The sequence below is a fragment of the Choloepus didactylus genome, chromosome 6 (assembly GCF_015220235.1).
Source record: "Choloepus didactylus isolate mChoDid1 chromosome 6, mChoDid1.pri, whole genome shotgun sequence".
NCBI lineage: Eukaryota > Metazoa > Chordata > Mammalia > Pilosa > Megalonychidae > Choloepus > Choloepus didactylus.
The window spans coordinates 140993452-140995325 of NC_051312.1; the positions used below are offsets into that span (position 1 = coordinate 140993452).

Here is a 1874-nt window from a genome sequence, read left to right on the forward strand (position 1 = left end):
TGTGTTTTCTGTCACTCAAAGTTTTTTATGAGAAATGCACAAACACCTTTTGTAAGTAGTGCAGTGCCATTGAAGTGCTAGCTACTGATCTCTCTCTCTTATCACTTCTCAGGAAGGCAGGCCAGCTGCTGTAGCACCTTGCTCAGGGAATATTTCACCTCCTTATTTCTCAGGCTATATATTAAAGGGTTCAGCATGGGAGTAACCAGGTTATTCAGGATCTGAACAGTTGCATTAAGCCAGGGATTGGGGGTGGGTTGCAGATAGATGAGAACTACTGGCATAAAGGAGAGGAGGATGGCAGGGAGGTGGGCACTGCAGGTGGAGAAGGCACGGCATCGGCCCTCTGTAGATTGGATTTGAAGAATGGAAAAAATAATGAAGCTGTAGGAAGTGAGGATGAGAAGGAAGCAGCTGAGGGGCATGAGGCCTACACTGATGAGCCCCACCATCTCCAGTGCTCAGGTATCTGTACAAGCCAGCTTCAGCATCACTGGAATATCACAAAAGTAATAGTCCACCTCATTTGGGCCACAGTAGGGCAACTGGAAGGTGAGAGTAGTTAGAAAGGTGGCCTGAATACAGCCAAAAAATGAGGTCCCCATAGCCAGGACAGCACACATTCTGTGGCTCATGATAATTGTGTAGCGCAGAGGAAAACATATGGCAACGAAGAGGTCATAGGCCATCACTGTGTACAGGAAACACTCAGTGCAGCCCAGGAAATGGTAGAAGAAGAGCTGGGACACACAGCCCACATAGGAGATGGCTCGGCTGTTCCCTGAGAGGTAGAGCAGCATCTTGGGGGAGCACACGGAAGGGAAAAATATGTCACACACAGACAGCTTGCACAGGAAGAAGTACATGGGAGTGTGAAGGCGTGTGGAGGCAACAGTTGCCAGTAGGATGAGTAGGTTCCCCATCAGGGTGAAGATGTAGAAGGACAAAAACAGGGCAAAGAGCAAGGTCTCCAGATGTTCCGTGTGTGGGATGCCCAGCAGGATAAATTCAGTCACCACTGAGAGATTCCTCATCTTTGACAGAATGCTGGACTTCAAAAAAGAACACAGGAGTCCAGCCTTTGAATACTGATGTCAAAACAAGAAGCTCTCTGATGGATAGATTGGTTTCATTTTCTGACAATCAACCATCAACCTTTTATGTAGGGACATATCTATAAAAACATAAGGACAATAAAAATTCTTGATTATATTCTGGAACTTTTAGTTTTTGCCAGGTTGATTTAGGCTCTCTACAACCTATCTTTCCCACAGATTACAATTTAAAATTCTAGGTAAAATACAAACACAAAAAATTTCCCAAGTACTCTGACAAGTAAATAAAGGGAGAAAGATTGGGGGAAGTAGTCAAAACTTGGAGAAGAAACAGCCCATGAGGTAAGAGTTTTCATTTTTTTCCCTCTTTTCTCTTGTGGTTTTGAGCTGAGGGCAGACCCCTATTAAAGAATTGTGTGGTAGCATCTCAACATGCCAAACTTCCAGTGACCACTGGAGCTTAAATAATAGGAGTTCCCATGATCAGAAAGGGTAAGGGAATCCCTGTTCTTCCCTCTTACTGTCTTTTTATTTCATCTTAGCCCAAAGGGCAGCTCCAGTTCTGGAACTGTGTGGCAGCAGCATGAGTAGTAAAAACTGAGAGAAACTCCATTTTCTAGACAGAGCATCAGAAAAAAGAAGCCCCTGGATGGAGGAGTATGTGTAGTTGTGTAGGTGAATTCCTGTCAACAACAGCTGAGGAAGATGACTAGGCTGTGCCTGAGCTGTGCTTGCATGGAATGAACCCAAAGAAGCAAAGCAAAGGCTTTGAGAAATGAACTACAATTTAAGACATTTCCCACCTCTCAAACTAACCCT

The 1874-nt window shown here is 44.6% G+C and overlaps 1 protein-coding gene across 1 annotated transcript; it reads right to left on the reverse strand.

Annotated features, from left to right (window-relative positions):
- Positions 1-461: 461 nt before the first annotated feature.
- LOC119537624 (olfactory receptor 149-like) lies at positions 462-1034 on the reverse strand. The gene has a single exon (XM_037840156.1). It carries the CDS (start codon positions 1032-1034, stop codon positions 462-464), a length of 573 nt encoding a protein of 190 aa, XP_037696084.1.
- Positions 1035-1874: the final 840 nt, after the last annotated feature.